General features: G+C 43.3%; 1 protein-coding gene across 8 annotated transcripts in view; it reads left to right on the forward strand.

Annotated features, from left to right (window-relative positions):
- Positions 1-17,895, forward strand: part of LOC310835942 (far upstream element-binding protein 3-like) — a 333,755-nt gene extending 315,860 nt beyond the window's left edge. For 3 of the 8 annotated variants that reach the window (XM_083720902.1, XM_083720905.1, XM_083720906.1), the window contains 2 exons: positions 5,288-5,415; positions 7,703-9,272. In XM_083720902.1, the coding sequence (XP_083577028.1) occupies positions 5,288-5,415; positions 7,703-7,711 (137 nt within the window). In that variant the 3' untranslated portion in view covers positions 7,712-9,272. Of the gene's footprint in view, positions 1-5,287; positions 5,416-6,263; positions 6,722-7,702; positions 9,273-17,523 lie in introns of those variants that run through there. The other 5 variants (XM_083720903.1, XM_083720904.1, XM_083720900.1 and 2 more) reach the window with 5 other exon arrangements.
- Positions 17,896-18,138: the final 243 nt, after the last annotated feature.

Below are 18,138 nucleotides of genomic sequence, written 5' to 3' on the forward strand. Positions count from 1 at the left end.
ATTAGTATTTTCCACACAACATACACAACACACAAAAACTTTAAAAAAAACAAAACAAACAAAACAAATCCATATCTTACAAGTTAACATTATAAACACTAAAACAACAACCAGACATTGACTTCCACCAATCCCACAGCACCTCCTTTATCTCTCATTGTGTCTTCCTGTTTTCCTATTTTCTTTATCATCTCTATCCTAACATCTAGATATAAATCCTTCTTTCATATCCTTTCACTTCACAAGGTTATTCCAGACTCAGCCAGATTTCTGCCCTCGAACCTTGACTTTTGAGGTATTCATTTAGGCTCTCCCATTCTTTTTTTACTTCACTTTTTGGTTTTTGTCTTATTATGTCTGTCAATTTGGCTAATTCTAAGTATTCTGAGAGCTTACATAGCCACTCTCCCCTAGTGGGTAACTGATTCCCTTTCCAGTACTTAGCCACCAGGATTCTTGCTACAGACGTTGCGTATAAGAAAAAATTAATTTTGTCTTTTGGAATATTGTCATTTAAAATTCCTAAAAGGAATGCCTCTGGCCTTTTACTATATGATATTCTTAATATTTTCTTTATTTCTTTGTGGATCATGCTCCAAAATTTCCCAATTTTGGGGCATGTCAACCACATATGGTAGAAGGTTCCTTTTTGTATCTTGCATCTCCAGCACTGTTGACCTTTGAAGTGCTTTCACCTGCTGCACAGCTTAGCAGAGTATTGCAGCATTTCTTAGGCAACTCTCAAGATTGTCCAGTCAGGACGACAATCAGGAACAAAGACTTGACGACTAGTAACTTGATTATTGTGGTCATGCTGCCTATATGAGAGACCTCAGCCAATCACCAAGCTGTTACTGTGTCCTCTTATCTCTAGGCAGATTCTTTCTGTGCTCCTCCTCCCCAGCATGTAGCAGAGACGCTAATTGCTCACTTGCCAAGCTGCACTTAGACTATGAATTCCAACAGTTTCTCCCCAAGATCAACAAAGTGTTCTCCTGCCAAGCTTAGGTTGTTCATGCAATGTTCCAGGGTCCTTTTAGCTTAATTCCAAGATTGTTTGTCCAGGTCTGTGTTTTAATCCATCTCCAAACCTGTCTGCTAATTACTTGCTCACCCAGCCTTCCATTCACAAAAATCTTCAATCCAAATTCAAAAGGACAATAGTTCATCCAATTTAGTTGATTCCAAGAGAAGAGGAATCTTTAACTACTTGCCAAAGTGCAGCTTAATAGTGTAAAAGATGCTCAAAAGGCTGTAGAAAGGCTCTCGTCTCCCATTCACAAATCCCTGCTTATAGAGCCTGTCAGTCAGAAAATGGAAGTTGATTTCCTGTTTGGTTTCCGTCTTCACCAAATTACTTTAAAAGTCCAAATTTATTAAATAAGATTCTAAAACATTTTGGCATTAATTACCTTGTTTGGAAAGTCTGCTGCTTTTGGTGGCGACTTGTGGCTTCAGCTACTGGACTGCGATATCACCGTGAATGGACTCAAGCCGCTTGCTGCCCCCCCCCCCACTCGCTGCTGACGCAGTGGCAAGAAGAAAGAGAAGCTGTGGCGAGTTACCCCCGTTTCAGCTGGTCCCCTCAAGACCCCACTCTTCTGTGGGGCTTTTTCAGGGGAGCGCGTAGCCTTGGCGCTTCCCCTACGGGTCCGAAGTAGCAGACTGGAAGTCTCTCACTGGGTGACCTTGAGCCAGTCACTGCCTCTCAACTGGGCCTCCCTCACAGGGTTGTTGTGGGGATTGAAGGGGGAGAACCATCTGTGGCAACATGGGCTCCTTCAAGGATTGGTGGTGTGATATTATTATTATTATTTTGCCCACCTTTACCTTAAGGTCCCAGGTAGGGCTGGGCGATATCAGGTTTTCAACATCACAATATATCACCAGCTAAATATCACTATCTCTATCTCTATCTCTATCTCTATCTCTATCTCTATCTCTATCTCTATCTCTATCTCTATCTACATCTATCTAGCTATCTAGCTATCTAGCTATCTATCTATGGTGGTGGAGGGCCTCACTGAGCATCCCCATGGTGTCAGAGGGTCCTGCCATACTTCCCCATGGTGGCGGAGGGTGTGCTGCACTTTCCTGCAGCAGCCGAGGGCTTTAACGAGGCTCCCTGTGGCAGTGGAGGGCCTTAATATGTAAGGAAGTAGTAGATTTAATAAAAATATTAAATAAACTTCCATATATTATATTTAATATATTTTCAACTAATTTAAGAATAGTTCAAGTGATTTACTAGTCAAGCTGCATCTGCTTCCCCACTCAGAGATCTAAGTACAATCTATGCACAGAGTTCAACTAAACCTACTTCTACTTTCCTGGGAGTAAGCCCCATTGAATTCAGTAGGGCTTGCTTGTGAGTAGACACACATTTGCTTGCACCCTCCCCATCATTCTCACACATTATCCAACCTCCTATTTCAGGATAAAGTAGCCTGCTAAATCTTCTCCCTTCTATCCCCCCCAGGGCCCCCCAAAAGCCCTCATTCCGCCAATCTCTCCCTTTTTATCAAAGGGAGGGAGGGCAAGCAAGCAAAAAGATAAGTCTCCTTTAACTTACTTACTAACTAACTAACTAACTAATTAACTAACTAGCCCTTCCTTTTTAATATGGAGGAGAGCAATTTAGGAGAAACCAACAACATAAGCACCACCAGAAAATAAAAATAATAACTTTTCCCCCTCTTTTTTTTCCACCTGTGGGAGTGAGTGTGAGGGAAGAAAGAAGAGCTTTCCAGTTCTTTGTTTACATTCTTTGTTTACTCCCCCCCCCCCCGCTGGATTTTTGTCCAACTATGGGACGTTCCTCCTGGATTGGTAGCAGGCTCTGCATAATTAACTGAGCTCTAAGTGGAAATATACAAGTGAAGCTGAAAGAGTTTGCTGGTTTGTGTGAGGGCTTATCTTCATTTATTTTCAGGGAGGAGGGAGAGAGCAAGCAAAGCTGGAGTATTGTACAGCTGAGCTACACCCTGGGAAGCTGTTAAGTCTCCACCTTTTGTTCATTGGTATATTGCCTTGTTGAAACACTTATCACAATGTTATTTCAGTACAATGGTATGGTGATTTATTGCATAGTACTAGTCCCAGGGCAGGTTACAGCAATATAAAAGCAATATTAAGAACATTTTAAAACAACTTACCATCAAAGGAATAATGTGGCTCCCCAAAATATACACCTTAAGTTGTCAAAAGCCAGAATAAAGAGGCACATCTTTAATATTCACCTCTGTGGGGAAGGAGTTCCACAGCTTAGAGACTGCCACAAATAATGCCCTCTCCTAGCCCACTTCTCCCACCTCCCAAACTTCTGAGGGTGGTGGATCAACTAAGAGCCCCCCCCCCCCCGCTGATCTTAACAGACAAGAGGGTCTGTAGGAAAGGAGGCAATCTTTCTTCTTCTTCTTCTAGACCTGTCAGCAGCCTTCGACATGGTCGATCACGAAGTCCTGGCCTTGCCAACGTGGGGATCCAGGGCACAGTCCTTCAATGGCTGCGCTTGTTTCTCTCTGGTCGGGGACAGAGGGTGTCGCTTGGGGGGAATTGTCATCGCGCCACTCCTTGGAGTGTGGAGTGCCTCAGGGTGTGATACTCTCCCCGATGCTTTTTAACATCTTTATGCACCCCCCTCACCCAGCTTGTCCAGAGTTTTGTTCTGGGCTGCCATCAGTATGCTGATGACACCCAACTCTATCTGTTGATGGATGGCCATCCTGACTCGACCCCAGACACACTGATCAGATGTTTGGAAGCTGTGACTGGATGGTTACGTGGGAGCCGGTTGAAGTTAAATCCTTCAAAGACAGAGGTCCTCTGGCTGGGACGGGACGATATGGGATTGAGGGGGCAACTCCCATCTCTTGCGGGGATGCAATTAGTGCCAGCACCGTCCGTTAAGAGTTTGGGTGTAATCTTTGATACCTCCCTCTCCATGGAGGCACAGATTACAGCTATAACAAAGGCGGCATTTTTTCATCTCCACCAAGCTAAGCAGTTGGCTCCTTACCTCTCTCGCCCTGACCTAGCCACTGTGATCCACGCGACGGTCACCTCCAGACTGGATTATTGTATCTCGCTCTACGTGGGGCTGCCCTTGAGACTGACCCAGAAACTCCAGCGGGTGCAGAATGCCGCGGCGAGACTCCTTACAGGGTCTTTGCTGCGAGATCACATTCACCCGGTGCTATACCAGCTGCACTGGCTCCCTGTGGAGTACAGGATCAGGTTTAAGGTGCTGGTTTTAACCTTTAAAGCCCTATACGGCTTAGGACCCTCGTACCTACGGGACTGCCTCTCCTGGTATGTCCCACAGAGGAACTTACGGTCTTCAAATAAAAACATCCTGAAGGTCCCAGGCCACAGAGGTTAGGCTGGCCTCAGGGCTTTCTCGGCTGTGGCTCCAATCTGGTGGAACACTCTGTCACAAGAGACTAGGACCCTGCGGGATTTGACATCTTTCCGCAGGGCCTGCAAGACAGAGCTGTTCCACCAGGCCTTTGGTCAGGGCGCAGTCTGACTCCCTCCTTTGGCAATCTTTACAGAACTTAAGCTTAATGGTTGCCATCAATTGGATTTTAATTAATTTTTATAATGAAATGTTTTTAGAATGTTGCACTATTTTATTGTTAAAACAAAAAAAATTCCTTCCAGTAGCACCTTAAAGACCAACTAAGTCAGTTCTTGGTATGAGCTTTCGTGTGCATGCACACTTCTAGTTTTGTGTGCATGCACACTTCTAGTTTTGACTATGGCAGACCAACACGGCTACCTATCTGTAACTGGAACTATTTTATTGTTGTTAGCCGCCCTGAGCCCGGCTTCAGCTGGGGAGGGCGGTATATAAATAAAAAAATTATTATTATTATTATTATTATTATTATTATTATTATTATTATTAAGGTATTTGGTGCCTGAGTCATTGGAATATGAACCTGGGACCTTCTGCATGCAAAGCATGCACTCTGCCACTGAGCTATGGCCTTTTCCCTAAAAATAAAGATTTCTATTCCTTGTGAGAATGATTTAAAAAGCTGCCTTAGAATGAGTCAGATGCTCTCCAGGGTTTCAGACAGTGGACATTCTCAGTGTGAATGTCTGTGATCTTAACCAGGGGTTGCGGGCAACTAATCACAATTAAGCACGGTCTGCCCTGGGGTCCTGTATTTGGAAAGGGGGCAGGGGGGATCTGGGTTTGTTGACCGCATTTGGAAATTTTCTTACTTGATTCCTCTGACAATTGGCTTTCTCTGAGTGCGTTGTTCTTTTTCCCCTCCAGGTCATGCTGCCACTGCTGTGTCTCAAGCCAGCTCCCAGCCTGACTACACAATGGCCTGGGCAGAGTATTACAGACAGCAGGCTGCTTATTATGGCCAGACATTAGGACAAGCTCAGACTCACAGCCAGGTGGGTCTCGCTTCTCTGCCGTATCTGCATCCCCCTTACTGACAACTGCTCCTTGTTCAGTTCAGCCTTGAAAACAATTAAACAGAAGCACCTAGCCCTGTGTACAGTGGTACCATGGGTTAAGAACTTAATTCATTCTGGAGGTCTGTTCTTAACCTAAAACTGTTCTTAACCTGAGGTACCATTTTAGCTAATGGGGCCTGCCGTGCTGCCGCCGCACGATTTCTGTTCTCATCCTGAAGCAAAGTTATTAACCCGAGGTACTATTTCTGGGTTAGCAGAGTCTGTAACCTGAAGCGTATGTAACCTGAAGCGTGTGTAACCCGAGGTACCATTGTATCTTATTATGTTGCTTGTGGCCACTCCCACCCCCCTAAAAAAAGAGAACCAAGTCAAAGTTTTTGCAACATTTTCTACCTTGGTTGCTTGGAAGGGATTCTGAAGTCACACCGGGCGACTGTATTCCAAACTTAGTTTAACTTAATTTAAACTTAAAACTTAAGTTTTTCTCCTCTCTCATAACATTAGGACTCATGGACAAACAGTGCAGCTGAATGTTGGAATGTTGTCAGATTCAAGGCATATAAAAGAAAATGACTTATTCATGCAGTGCATAGTTTAACTATGGGACTAGCTCCCACGGGAGGAAGTGATGACCACTAAGCTGAATGGTTTAAAAATAATATTGGACAAGTTCATGGAAGAGAGGGTTATCAATGGCTACTAGCCATGATGACTATGCTCTGCCTCCACAGTTGGAGGCAGCAGTGCTTTCAAATACCAGCTGCTGAAAACCACAGAGGGGTGAGTGCTCTTGTGTTGAAACCCTGTTTTCTGGTTTCCCACAGGCATCCAGGTGGCCACTGTGAGAACAGGAGGCTGGACTAGATGGGCCATTGTTCTTAGGTTATGATTCCCAAACTTAGTTTAGCCTCTTCCGGATCTGGTGAAAGCAAAGTCAAAACTGTAACAGTGTAACGTACATTTCCAAGTAATGAGCTGCATACTGGCAAGCAGCAGATTCTGCATTTCTCAGATTTATGAGAGCTCAGGTTCATTTGCGCTCACATTTTCTGAATTAAAATTGGAGTCAATGCTTTGCTCTTACTCTTTGCCTTTTAAGGTGGTGTGAGATAGCATGAAATACTGATAATTACCAGCTCCTTACATTTCTGTGGAGAAGCCAATGGTGGTCTCTGCTAACAAAAGCGTAGGGGATGATTTTTGCCCATTCTCCACCTCTTTGTGGCCCCTAGAGAGAGGGGCCATAGCTCAGTGGTACAACATCTGCTTTGCATGCAGAAGGCCCCATGTTTGATCCCCGTTGGCATCTCCAGGTAGGGCTGCAAATGTCTCCTGCCGGGAGAGCTGCTGCCAGTCAGGGCAGACAGTATTGAACTAGATGGACCCAATAATCTGATTTAGTAGAAGGCTACCCCTTTTAATGAGGAGGACACCACTCAGTGTTTATAGCATCTTTCTTGCATGCAGAATATTCCAAGTTCAATCCTTGGCATTTCTAGATAGAGTAGAGAGAGACTCCCTGCCTGTGTAAACCCTGGAGAGTTGCTGCTGGTTAGGGTAGACTATATTGAGCTAGATGGGCCACCTTTCACTCTTTTATGGAGGGTCCCCCAACTCCTTTTCCATTAGCAGACACCTCTTCCAAGATCCAAAAGCTGCCTGTGATTGTAAGGCACAGAAGCCACAGCCTTGCTCCACTGTTAGCTAGCCCACTCATGCAAATGGTGCTCAGGGGACAATGCTTCTCAACATGAGGGCTTTGCCTCTGAACACCAGTTGCTGGGAGCACACAGTTGGAGTAGGGGAATTAGAGGCATCTGGCAGGTCACTATGGTAAACTGGGGTAGAGTGGAGAGAACCTGTGGCTTTCCAGATGTTGCTGGACTACAACACCCACCATCCCTGGACCATTGGTCGGGAACCTGATCTAAGAAGAGGCATTCCCCCACCCCCGCCATCTTGTGGGAATGCCTCTTTAATCTCTTGCATGCAGCAGGTAATGTTGCTTCTCAGATCAGGGAATGGTGACCCTGTAGCCTTCTAGTTGCTGCTAGACTACAGCTCCCATCATCCCTGACCACTGGCTATGCTCGCTCGAGGTTGATGGGAATTGTAGTTCAACATCACAGTTTAGCTACTTCTAATTCAAATTAGCCCCTTTGGTTTGATCCAGCCACAAGTTATTTTGTTTTAATTATTTCCTGAAAGTTCTCTTTCCTTCTTAACACAGATTTTTCATTTTGTCTTTTTCTACTCTTTGCAGGAACAGTAGAACTACATCCTTGACTCGTCTTCATTTCCCTCACCAACCATTTTCTCTCTTTCTTTCTCATAATCATTGTGGAAATTAACCTTTTTGTAACAGAGGGTTTCTAGATTTGCAACATTTTGATGAAGAACTCTTGGGTTTTTGTGTGTGAAACACTAGTTGTTAGGATAATCTATACTGAACTTTTTTCTAAGAATCAGGAACAAATAGTAATGTACTAAACTTTATGGACTTTGCTGGGTAATCTTTTATTTTTCGGGTTTTTTTTGGGGGGGGCTTTTTGATTTTCCAAATTTATAAGGAGAGAGAGAGAGAGAGAGAGAGAGAGAGAGAGAGAGAGAGCGCAAAACTCTTGGATCTGTATTTTGGGGTGGGAGGAGAGAAGAATAACTGTCATCTAATCTTACCCCAGAGCTGTGAGATTTCAACAAGTGGTTTTTCTTTCTTTCTTTTCTGTTGTAGCAGAAAAAGGCTTGGAAGTCTTAGGTGATATGTAACAAATGTTAAAAATAAAAAATGGGAAATTATAAAAAACAGTCTTTAAAAATTCTTAAATATGTAAATTTATTAAATATTCTACTACTAATTTCTTGTACCTTTGCTTTCTTTTTGATTATATTGCATTTTTTAAAAAAAGAAAAAGAAAAACTGAACTATAGTATATTATTATAATTAATTGTGTGAATTCTTATCAGGATGGTTACTGTTTACTGTCAAGCTGGTTATCAGCGGGCAAATTTTTGTAATAACGGCTGTATAATTTCTAGAAATCTAAAGGGATAATATAAAAAATGATGTGTTTAATTTTTTTAGCAATTCTGGTTTGCTTTCCACATTTTCCATTTTCTGGTTGCATCTGTGTATCTAAGACCTCCAAGCTTTGTCTAAAAAAATAAAAAATAAAAACAAAATACCCTTTGTCTATTTCAGAAATAAATACTGTTATTTTTAATATTAAGATGAAACTGCTATTATTAGTACCTTTAACAAAAACTGTGGAACATTAAGTCATATAAAATAGTAGTAACTATTTTTTAATTCCAGGGTTGGTGTGTGTTGCTTCTCCCTCCCCATTTTTATTTGTTTTTAAGTATTTTGTTATCTTAATAGTTGTCAAAAAAATTACCTAGAGAAATAAAATAAAAGTGACATCTAGTATTAACCCCAGGTATGCCAATAAATAATGTTTTGATTTAATAAAGGGGATAATATTATTTCCAGTGTTTACTTGTAGTACTTTCTTGTACAGATAAGTGTATTTTTAAAGGAGAAAAAAATAATAATAAAGAAAGTAAAGCTAATTTTCTTGACATTTTTGACTGACCTGCAGGACATTTCATTTTGAACTGTACTAAAGTTATTGATCTAGGTTATTTCCCCCTCCCCCTGATTTCTTTATAATACTTGAAATGTCTAACTATACGGAAACACAATTAGAGAATGTTGAGCATGATGTGTTTTAAACAAACAAAAATTGTTCATTTTATTTGACTGACAGTTGCATTTCACAATCTCTATAATAATAAAAACCAATCCACAAGGCAATTTGTGGGTTAAGTATTAAGACTGTTTGATCACTGCTCCATTTCCTGAAAAGAGTAACCCCCATCTTCCGTTTTAGTTTTCCGGAGGAAGTGGGACATGTTTTGTTTGTGTGTGTGACTTGCTGGTGAGAGTCTTTTATAAGACATCTGAAGGCAGCCCTGTTTAGGGAAGCTTTTAATGTTTGATGTATTATAGTATTTTAATATTTTTTTTGGAAGCTGCCCAGAGTGGCTGGGGAAGCCCAGCCAGATGGGCGGGGTATAAATAATAAATTATTATTATTATATTATTATTATACATCTATACTGTAGTGGCTGATAGTTCCCAACCAGTCCTTTTCATCCCTTGTGAACTCTGTTTCAATGTTACACCAATGTTTTTTCCTTTTCCTCCATGCTCCCCCCCCCCCCCCCCAATGTGCTGTGGTGGTTATGGAATGCCCCAGGCCCAGGGCAAAGAAACAGCTCCTCAAAAGAAGCATTTTATAAGCAGAAAACTCTTCTGATTATTTCCTGCTGCTCTTCGCAAGTCAAGCTTGAGGGTGGATGGGGTGGCATTTTCTCTGTCTACGACTCTCACTCTCCTCCATCCCAACTGTTGCTCTTCTAACTTCAAGGCTGCAATCCTGGTCCCACTTACTTGTGAGTAAGCCCTATTGAACATAATAGGCATATTCCATGAGTTGATTGTGGTTTGGATTACGTTGCAAAATATTGCTGTGTTTCCCCAAATCCTTGGCAGCATAAAATTTCTTCCTGGAGATTAGTTCTTCTTTGACACTCTTGGTAGCATTTTGCTCCTTTGTTGCTGGATGTGTGATTGTTACATCACATGTCTGTGTTTACTTTCTAGGCTTGGAAAGTCTGAGAACGGAAGTCAGTCTTATCTCTTCTGCTGTACTGTACTTTTGTACTGTTTCTTTTTTTCTCTCAGAGAAGAGAGAGGATGCCATGGTTACTTTGTCCTGTATATATTGCTTAATAAATCAGTTATAATGCTACACTCACGCTCCACGATCGTTTCTGCTATACTCTGCTGATAGAGTGTGCACGTCTTTAGGTATGTCTTTAGATATGTGTCGCTGGTGCACACCAGGACTGATTTGTGAACGTCCCGGGCTGCACTTCATCAGGAAGACGCCCGGAGAGGTCTGTCTCATTCCGGGGGCTGCGTCTGCCACCCAGGCGTGTTCTGACAATGGTTTGTGAGATTCTGACCAGCTTCGGCCCATCTGAAGCTGATACAGGCTCGTCTTATCTTGAGCCCAAGCAGAGTAGTCCACACAGCAGAAGGATAAGCAGTATGTGCCACATTCTTAACTTTATTTCCACTCTATGCTGAGAGCATACAAACATGCATCTTCCCTCTGTGAGAGCAGAGAAGCAACCTCATCTCGGAAACAAAGAACACCGAGAGAACAGTGAAAAACAGGAAACCAGTGTACGTCACATCCAGTCTCCCATTCCCGTGGGAATCCAACAGTAACTCTGACTGTGGAATGTAAACAATTGTCTTGTGACAAGCATTTTGCTGCTCAGTTAGGGAAATAGAAACCAACATCCTCCCCCTTTCTGTGAACATCACTGGGCAGCATGTTCGTACAGTATCAGTACAAACCCAACTTCTGCACAGAGGTACAGTGTTGATCCCTTGATACAATCATGGACAATACATCAGCAGGAATTTCATTACCTGGCATATAGGACACCGTTACGAGTCCCTTCTGAACACATTCCTTAGCATGTTGCAGTTTGAATTGCAAATACTTTGTGCTTTGCTTACAACCTTCAGAATTCAGCAAAGCCAAACATGCTTTGTTGTCCTGATAAACCTGGATTGGACATTTGACAGGAATTTTCATGTCTTTGCACAATTGTAACAACCATTCACAATCCTTAAGTGAATAAGACAGTGCATTCAGTTCAGCTTCACAAGTACTTAAGCTAACTGTTGTTTGCTTCTTGCATGACCAATCAAAAAGACCCTGATTGTACATATAGCAAACTCCAGACGTGCTTTTCCTGTCTGTAGTGTACACTACCAAAACTTGCATCTGCAAATATCTCAGGACCATCAGTCTGTAATGCATAGTGCCTTTCAAATAGCGAGCTATGCGTTTCAGAGCTTTCCAATCCTTAACAGTAGGATTGTTGACTTGTCTGCTTAGCAAATTACAGCTAACAGCAATGTCAGGTCTTGAACATCTGGCAATGAAGTTCAGTTTACCTAGCACACTTCTGTACAGTGTAGTGTCAGAAAATGCTTCTTCAGTGTCAACTACCTGATAACCTGTTGTCATCGGTGTGTCTACAGGGTTAGCATCCATCAGGTTTAGTTTGCTTAACACATCAGCAATTTTCCGTGACTGGTGTACTAGAATGTTACCATCTTGATCTCTCTCTATTTCCAGAGATAGGTAGTTGTTTACCTCACCAAGATCTTTCATGTCAAAATGCTCTTTCAGTTGAGCTAGGGCGTTAATGTACATTGTGACATCCTTCCAAAAGAACAGAATATAATCAATATAAAACAAGCAATACAGCTTCTTTTGCCCCTCCTCTTTGACAAATACACATGGATCAGCTTTCCCTTGCTGAAAACCTAGAGAAAACAATACTTCAGTGAGTTTTGTGTGCCAACACCGTGCACTTCGTTTGAGACCATAAAGGGACTTCTTCAGAGCACAAACAAATCCCTGTTTTACCTGTACGCCATCAGGTAGAAGTATATAAAGAGATTCACCTAGAGATCCGTACAAAAATGCTGTATTCACATCGTGGTGACTAACGTGAAGATTCTCTTCTGCAGCAAGCTTGAGCATAAGCCTAATGCTCTCATACCTCACGGTGGGTGAGTAGGTCTCGTGATAGTCTTCACCTGGTACCTGTGAAAAACCTCTGGCTACCAATCTGGCTTTGTGTCTGACTATCTTACCATTTTGATCAGTCTTCGCTTTGAAGACCCATTTGCTTCCAAGCAGTTTCATTCCTGGAACTACTGGAACTAGCTCCCATGTTTTGTTCCTCTCTAAGGAATCAAGCTCAGCCTTTGTGACATTTAGCCATGGCTCAGCATCCTTTGAATCCAAATCCTGGACTTCTTGGAAACTTGAAGGTTCAAATACCTTCTTGGAGCTTTTAACAGCTGCTACTGCTGTCTTAGCAAACTCATCAGCAAATCTCTTTGGAGGTCTGCCTTTAGTGGCTCTTTCAGACCTGCGACTTAGCCTTAAGTCTTCAACACTCTCCTCTTCCTACTTAGGAGAAAAGTGGCCTATAGTGAACAATGGTTCCTCCAATTCTTGATCAGAGCTTTCAGAGGGTCACATAGAGGCTTTTGCACTCTTGAAATCCTCTGAATCACCCAATTCAGTCTCAGACTCAGAATCAGGACCTTCGTCATTGGGTGTGGGTGGTTGCGGCAGCTGTGGCTGCTGCTGTGGCTGTTGCCTATCCTCAGTCTCATCACTGTCATCAGGATAACATTTGAAAATTCCCACATTCTCCCCCCACTTGGCATTGTACTCAACACTTCTTGTGAGCCTAATTGTCTTAGAGTCAGTCATCATTATTCTGTAAGAACCTTTCTGATAACCTAGAAAGATGTCATGCAATCCACGCTTGCCTAACTTGGAGCTTTGTGGTGTGTGAACCCACATGTCAGAACCACAAATTCTCCTGTGTTTGATGTATGGTTTCTTGCCAAACATCTTTTCATAGGGGGTACAACCAATCGCTGAAGATAACTTGCGATTATAACTGTAAACAAAACAGGCCAAAGATTCGGCCCAATAACTCTCTGGAAGATTGGCATCATGCAGCAAGGTTTTCAACCCTTGAAGCAATGTCTGATTTGCTCTCTCACAAAGTCCGCTCTGCCATGGCGAGCGAGGACTAGACAAATCGTGCTTAATTCCTTTCTCATTCAGTAAAGCTTCAAACTGCTGAGAAGTGAATTCCCCCCCGCGATCAGTGAAAAGAGTCTTTATCTTCTTACCATGCACATTTTCCAACCAAGCACGGAATTCTTTGAACCTTGGAAAAGCCTCTGATTTCTGCTCGAGATTGTACACATAAATATACCTGGAAAATGCATCAATGAGAACCATGAAGTACCTGTTTCCACCCAAAGAGGGAGACAGTGGACCAACCAAATCAGCATGCACTACCTGGTATGGTTCTGTAGCTTGCCTACTAGACACCTTACCTTTCGCAGCCATTTTCATTTTGTTTGCTGCGCATGCCTTACACTTCATGTGGTACCTGCAGGGTTTAATAGTCATACCTTCAACCAAGGCAGGCATTTTAGATACTGCCTCAAAATGCAAATGACCAAATTTCCTGTGAAAATCATGAAGACATCCTGCATGCAAACTTTTGTTAGAACCTGCAATGCAACAAGTTTCATCCTGCACATCATCATCAGAATACAAAACAAACAAACGATCAACATATTCAGCATGCAATACATAATCGTTTTTCTTTGTGATGGTGCACTTCTTGTTCTTGAAGGAAATGTCAATTTTCCATTCATTCAGCTGCGCAACACTGAGTAGATTGTGTGCAGCATCTGGAACGTAGAGAACATCTTGTATCGATAAGTCCAAACTGTGAAGAACAACAGTTCCGTAGCCTTGACTGGGGATCGTGTGGTCATCCGCCTGGTGAATCGCACCTTCCTGCGATGTAAAAGACACGAACAGTCGCATATCATTGCATAAGTGGTGCGTTGTGCCCGAATCCACCACGAAGAAAGATCTAGACGTCTTCTGGACCTTTGCAACCTTTGGAGTGAAGCGTGAGACCATTGCCTTGTGCTGCGTTGTCCTGGACACCAGACCTTTGCCTTTGCCTTTTCCACGCGATGAGCTTTCGCTGCGCTGCTCTGTCTTGGCCCTGGGAAATCTGCATTCCCTCTTCATATGGACTAGACGTCCACACGAGTAGCATTTCACTGCCTTCAAAGCTTTGGCGCTATCTGGTGGTTCCACTGCATTCTGGGATGACGTCTGTGAAGACTCCCCCTTACCCATGCAGCTAGCACCTCGCCTGTCCGCTTCATTCAGAACAACGGCAGTAACATGGGCTACCGTTAGCTGAGCAGTTGGCTGAACAGCAATATGAGTGGCAACAGACTCCCAACTGAAGAAGTGTGCATGCACACGAAAGCTCATACCAAGAACTGACTTAGTTGGTCTTTAAGGTGCTACTGGAAGGAATTTTTTTTGTTTTGACCAAAGAATGTAGTATCATGAAAGAATACACAGCCTCTGGAAAGGTGAGTCCTCTCTGTTGCAGCTCATGTCTCAGATTCTGCATCTCCAGCAGATGTGTTCACACATCTGCACCTTCAGCAAGTGCCATATCATGCAGCTTGGCATAGTAGAACAAAGAAGCACCAGCTTCTGTCCTCAAATGAGCATCTCTCAAAGTGTCCCAAATCTCTCTGGCTGAGGTCTTATCACGCAACAGACAGAGCTCTTCTGGGGAGACTATCAATGTAAGAGTTCCCCTTGCTTTGGAATCCTTAGCTGCCCATTCATCTGTTATTGGAGCTGGGGGGGGGGTGTCTGTAATAACATTAATCAGACCTTCTTTTCACAGAAGAGCCTCTGCGTACAGTGCCCACTCCGCATAATTCTTCTTATTGAGCTTAGGAATCCCACAAGCATCAGCCAGTCTTGCATTAGCCATCATTGCTGCTTTATTAATCAAGCTGTGTCTGAGTACAGCTGCTACCAAAAGCACTTGTAAAAGCACTTTCAGTTTTCAAGCCTCTCAAGCCTTTGAGCCTGTGCCGTGGCAAATGGCTTTAAAAGTTCAAAGTCCAGCCATAAAGCCATTAATTAGGAGTTGGCAGGCTTCCCGGGGCAATGAGCACATACCTCTCATCAATCATCTTGACGCACAGAGCAGATAACGTCCGATCCGTTCCTCTGCCAGCAGCCATTCTTCAGTCCGATTCTGTTTTCCTGGGCCCGGAACCAAAAATGTGAGATTTTGACCAGCTTTGGCCCATCTGAAGCTGATACAGGCTCGTCTTATCTTGATCCCAAGCAGAGTAGTCCACACAGCAGAAGGATAAGCAGTATGTGCCACATTCATAACTTTATTTCCACTCTATGCTGAGAGCATACAAACATGCATCTTGCCTCTGTGAGAGCAAAGAAGCAACCTCATCTCGGAAACAAAGAACACCGAGAGAACAGTGAAAAACAGGAAACCAGTGTACGTCACATCCAGTCTCCCATTCCCGTGACAAGCATTTTGCTGCACAGTGAGGGAAATAGAAACCAACATGGTTATGGGTGCCAGAGTGGAGCTGCGACATTGGTACCAAAGCCCAGAGTGGAGCAGCGTATCGGTTCCGAGTCTGGAGTGTGCTGCAGAGTGTCCTGAGTCCTGTCTCAGTGATTTAATGAGGTATGTAACCTCTCAGTTCAGCGAGTGGGGCTTGGTAAGCCGCTTACAAGATTTATGACTGTTTGCTGTGGAATTTCCCCGGCTGAAGTAAAAGAGCCAGAGAGGGATCTATTACAAGGATTGGGAATTTCCTCATGTCCTCTTTTAACGAAGGATAATTATGCTACCTGGAATCTCAAGGTTGAGGCTTTGCTGCTGAAACAGGGTGTTTGGCACACGGTTGACCTTTGGCACACAGGTGTCTGCCAGCCCAGCCCTCCCAAAGGTGGAGGAAGGCAGATCAACAGGCTAGAGCTATGCTCACACTGGCTGTATGTGATCAGCAGCTGATCCATCTTCAGGTGAAGAGGTCAGCTCAAGATGTGTCAATTGCTCTTTGAGAGGCACATCTGAGAGTAGCTGCGGGATCAGCGTTGCTTCATTTCCAGAGGCTGTCCAAGATGGCATTACAGCCTGGGGGAGAGCTCCAAAGGCATCTGACGCAGATGAAATACCTAAGGGAGCATCTGGTGCAGAGGGAAGTCGCACTTCCAGAGTCTTTATTTTGCTTTATGATCTTGAATTCCCTGGACGACAGTTACTCAGCTGTCACATCTCAGCTGGCTGTTCTGCCAACTGCTGATTTATCTGTTTCATGTGTTTGCTCTGTCCTGCTCAATGAGTCTGACCGCAGGAAGGCTATTGCTAATGATCAGGGGGAGGCTGTTGCTTCTAAAGCACCCCAGTCAGTGGCACAGAGTGCAGAAAGTGCCACAGCTTTGAAAGCACAGCAGTGCTACAATTGTGGTGAGAAGGGGCATCTGCAAAAGGATTGTAGAAAGCGCCCAAAAGCCAAGGAAGCTACCAAGAGCTTCAAGGACAGAGGGGCCAAAGGCAAGGGTCAAGCCCAGCCCAGTTCTACCCAGGCAAAGGCTTTGATCATGCAAAGCACCAACCCAAAAGCCCAGAATGTGTTCATAATAGACTTTGGGGCATCAAGACACCTATGCTGTGACCGTCACCTGTTTGTCACCTTTAAGGCGCAACAAGGGACTGTACTTCAGGCAGATGGTCATCGCTTGCAGAGTGAAGGTGTTGGTACTATTAACCTTCAGAGCATCGGGACAACTGTGCAAAATGTACTTTTTGTTCCTGGTTTGGCTGATAATCTACTCAGCATTTCCCAGCTTACTTCGCAAGACTTTACTGTTGCCTTCAGTAAAGAGAAGTGCATCATTAGCAAGAACAATGAGAACATATTGTACGGCTATAATGTAAATGGATTGTATTTACTATCATATGGTGGTGGTGGTGGTGATGTGGTGAAAAATGAAACATGTTGTGTTATGTCTGAAAATAAGGATCACATGAAGTGCAAGTCATGTGCAGAAACAAAGGTTGAGATAGCTCCCAGAGGGAAATTGTCTGGGGGGAAAGCTATAAAACCTTATCAGCAGGTGCACGCTGATTTAGTTGGTCCTCTATCTCCCTCTAGAAGCAATGCTAAGTATTTTCTGGTTTTGGTTGATTCTTTTTCCAGATTTACTTGGGTGTATATGCTGCAACAAAAGGATCAAGCCCTAACCAAGTTTAAGGAATTTTGTGCATGGTTGAAAAGTGTTCATAATGTGCAAATTGATTCTCTTTTCCAAGATTGGGGAGGAATCTTTTGTTCAACAGGTTTTGAGAGTTTCCTGGCTAAGGCATTCAGCATGATGTTGGTACCCCAATATCACCATGGCAGAATGGTTTGTGTGAAGGGGTGAACCAGATCTTGCTACAGGGCATGAAATCATAGTTGCATGATGCAAATTTGCCAAATTCATTTTGGGCTGAAGGACTGAATTGTTTTCTGTATGTTTCTAGCAGGAGATACTCCTCAGCTGTAAACAGCACACCCTATGAGAAATTGCACCAGAAGTAGCCTTTTCTCAAGCACCTGATATAATAATAATAACAACAACAACAACAACAACAACAACAACAACAGTTATTGTGGAGTATGGTGGTTATAGGGTTAACCTTCTTGGTGTTCTGTATCGGGGGGGGGGGGAGCGTCTACGCGACGCTATGCTATCGTCACAGTCTTTGTTCTGTGAGTTGGTTTCAGTTTTAGACTGAGAGTGCTCCGGCACGGAACAGAGAGGAAATGTCTGAAAGTTCTGATGGTGATTTACTGCTGTAAATAAACGCTTATAGATAGAAGAAGCTGTCTCTGGACTGTATCACTCCCTCTTCTCTCACACGGAAGGCAAAATGCTGCATCTCTGCAATTTTTTCCTACCTAGGTCATTTTTCTCAGAGTGTGCGCAAGGGGAAATGGCTGGACGGTGGAATCATATTTCCTCAGTTATAATTATAATTATAATTATAATTAATTATTTATACCCCACCCATGTGGCTGAGTTTCCCCAGCCACTCTGGGCAGCTCCCAATCGAGTGTTAAAAACTTGATTTAGTTTTAAATATTAAAACTTCCCTAAA

The sequence above is a fragment of the Podarcis gaigeae genome (genome assembly GCF_964106915.1).
Source record: "Podarcis gaigeae genome assembly, chromosome: W".
NCBI lineage: Eukaryota > Metazoa > Chordata > Lepidosauria > Squamata > Lacertidae > Podarcis > Podarcis gaigeae.